The sequence below is a fragment of the Myotis lucifugus genome, unplaced genomic scaffold (genome assembly GCF_000147115.1).
Source record: "Myotis lucifugus unplaced genomic scaffold, Myoluc2.0 scaffold_3, whole genome shotgun sequence".
NCBI lineage: Eukaryota > Metazoa > Chordata > Mammalia > Chiroptera > Vespertilionidae > Myotis > Myotis lucifugus.
In genome coordinates this window covers 963,332-966,461 of record NW_005871051.1, presented here as the reverse complement: position 1 = coordinate 966,461, position 3,130 = coordinate 963,332, and the positions used below count along the sequence as shown (strand labels likewise).

The window sequence follows — 3,130 nt, the reverse complement described above, 5'->3', positions numbered from 1 at the left end:
TTTCATATATATATATATATATATATATATATATATATATATATATATATATATATAATACACACACACACACGCACACATATGCATGCTCTGGTACCCACAGCTTATTATGATAGGATTTTTATGAACTTTACGTTGTTGTTCTCATTTGCATCATCAAAGCATTCTTGTATTACAAGAAAGAGATACTAGATCAGAGCTTTTCAGATAATTTGACTGAATATTAGCTTTTCATAGAGGCTAAATAATTGGTACCAATTTGTGTCCTTAGCATATAGTATTAATGTGAAAAATGATATTAGGCTGAACCAATATAATGTTTCTTTCCATTATATGTCAGATATTAACACTTGGCTCATTCTCTGGTTTGATGGGATTTAAACTTGCAGCATTGAAATGTCAATAACATTCATCCTTAGGACATTTCAAGTATAAAATTGTCAAAGACCTTTAAAGTGAGATTAGAGAGGCTCACGATTTGTTTGATTGCATGTGCTGAGTCATTCTTTGTGCTTTGATGAGTCAGCAGTTGAAGACTAAGTAAATGTATTTCTCTTCAACTCCCACTTCTGTTCTTCAATGCGCCTCAACAGAACCTCCAAGATGACTGCAACTTGGCGGTACTACTAGTAAATTCTTTCCTCTGATCTATTTTAATAACTTGCTTAATCCATAACTTCCCTCTGTGATTGTAGGACCAAACTGTAGGTGATAGCACTGGACTAAGTTTGTAAACTTTCCAACCTTTTAGGAAATGCCCCAGAAGCAACAGAATTCACAGACAGAAGCAAAACACAGGGCACTACAGTTCGGACAACACAACGAGGGCGTCCACACGGTTGATCTGAAGGGAGCATGTCGCACAGTGAGTGGCCGGACCGCCGAGAGCTTGGACTACACATACAGTATTCTAGACAAAAGAGTAAGACAAGAGATCTACACATGTTGCCTTGCATTTGTGGTAATCTACACCAATGAAAACACGTCCTACAGCTATATTTGATTATGTATGGATATATTTGAAATAGTATACATTGTCTTGATGTTTTTCTGTAATGTAAATAAACTATTTATATCACACAATATAGTTTTTTCTTTCCCATGTATTTGTTATATATAATAAATACTCAGTGATGAGAAAAAATGGCATTCTTAAATTTGCGGTACCTCATAACTGTCAGTACGATCAAGCCAGTGCGATCTGTGCAGGCCCAGTATTTCATCTCTCTCCACATTTTGAGGCAGAGCATTCGTTTATACAGGACTCAGTGGCTAGGTTTTGAGTGATTCCAAGACCAAGGGAAATAGTGGTTATTGGAAAAGAGAAAAAATAATTTACTTTATATTGAGTGAGGATAAAATATTTCAGATCTTTGAATCATCTCTATTTTATCAACTTTCTTCCCTGGCCCTCCATTTTCATCCCCAGAGCAGAAAAATCTCTGGCATATAAATTCAATCAAAGAAGAAGGGAAAGGAAAGTGTTTTATCACTCGTAACAGAGATGGGGAAGCATTTATTGGTTTTTATTTGCGAAGCATCTCAGAATCTCCCAGTTAAGTGCACATATCCGAGGGTCCTGAACAAGTTACATGTTAGGAATACACAGAGCACACAATCTATTCCATTTACGGGGTGGAATTAGCAACTATGGGAAAATTTTAATAACACCATTAAATGTGAAACCCCAAAATCATGAATTCTTTGAAGCCCCTTGCTATCTTTGTAGTTTATAGTTCTTTAAAAAGAAGTTGGAATCACAACCAAATACCTCATGAATAGTTTTATGATTAATGTAGCACTATTATTTGAAATGAAATGGAACTAAGGTGATGAAAATCCTATATAATAAAAGGCTAATATGCAAATCAACCAAACAGCAGAACGACTGGTCGCTATGATGCACACTGACCACCAGGGGGCAGTTGCTCAATGCAGGAGCTGCCCCCTGGTGGTCAGTGCGCTCCCACAGGGGGAGCACAACTCGGCCAGAAGTCGGGCTCATGGCTGGCAAGCGCAACAGTGGTGGTGGGAGCCTCTCCTACCTCCGTGGCAGCGCTAAGGATGTCCAACTGACAGCTTAGGCCCGCTCCCCAGTGGACCTAAGCCATCAGTTGAACAACCCTTGAGGGCTCCCGGACTGCAAGATGGCACAGGCCGGGCTGAGGGACCCCCCTCTCCGAGTGCATGAATTTCGTGCACCGGGCCTCTAGTATTTTATAAAATAGAGAAATATGTTTTAAGCATATTTATATGATGAGATAAAGAAAAAAATGAGTCCCACAGCATCTGAAAGAGCTTGGTGGGAAGTTGGTGGATTTTTGAGCACACAAATATCTAGGACTAATTTGTTTTAGAAGAAATTAACTAAAAATGTATCAAAGAAACATGAAAATAACAAATCAAATAATTGCCCTTTTTATGTAGTTCTTTATAGTTTTCTGTAGCTATAACAAAGCTTTCTTTGTCTCCTTCAAATGACCTCTGCATGGACCAAAAGGAGTGACACTCCTGTGTCAAAAAAAAGAAAGAAAAAATAAGACAAGGATCAAAGCAACACATTCTGAATATAAAATATTCAGTGAAAGATAAGGTTCCTTAAGTGATATTTAAGATATTTGCTAAAACATTAAAAGGTGTCAACCTTCATAGGAGGTGGGACTCTGTGAAACCTGTTTAACTAGGTTCGTCATCACTTTGAAAAGTGTGAATCCCTTGGCATAGCCATCACTCAGCTGTTCCCATAAACCAGCCCTATGCCTCTTGTACAAAACACACTTAGTTTAAACTTCTGTGAGGAATTTTGGTTTGGAAACAGGTGCAGAAATGTAACTAGCCCTGGTCTCCTTTAGCAGACAGGAGTTGTAGCAAGCAAACCCTTCTAAAGGAAGAGCAGAAATGCAACATCACAGGGCTTAGCGGCCTTAAAAGAAACACCAGTTTCACTGACTTGTACACTTTGTTGGGTGTTCTTGGACAATTCTAATTTTGAAAGAAATTATCCTCATATTGAGTTGAAATTTATTTCTCTATAGTTTCTACCCATGGCTCCTCTTTTTTTCTCTCTGGGACAAAGGAATATGAAATATGTATTTAAAATATCAGCTCAGATATCATATTTTCCACTCCC

General features: G+C 37.9%; 1 protein-coding gene across 1 annotated transcript in view; it reads left to right on the top strand.

Annotated features, from left to right (window-relative positions):
* Nucleotides 1-1,144, top strand: part of TMEFF2 (transmembrane protein with EGF like and two follistatin like domains 2) — a 230,949-nt gene extending 229,805 nt beyond the window's left edge. The window contains exon 10 of the mRNA XM_023763099.1: nt 752-1,144. Coding sequence (XP_023618867.1) covers nt 752-848 — 97 coding nt within the window. The 3' untranslated portion in view covers nt 849-1,144. The remainder of the gene's footprint in view (nt 1-751) is intronic.
* The last annotated feature ends 1,986 nt before the right edge of the window (nt 1,145-3,130 follow it).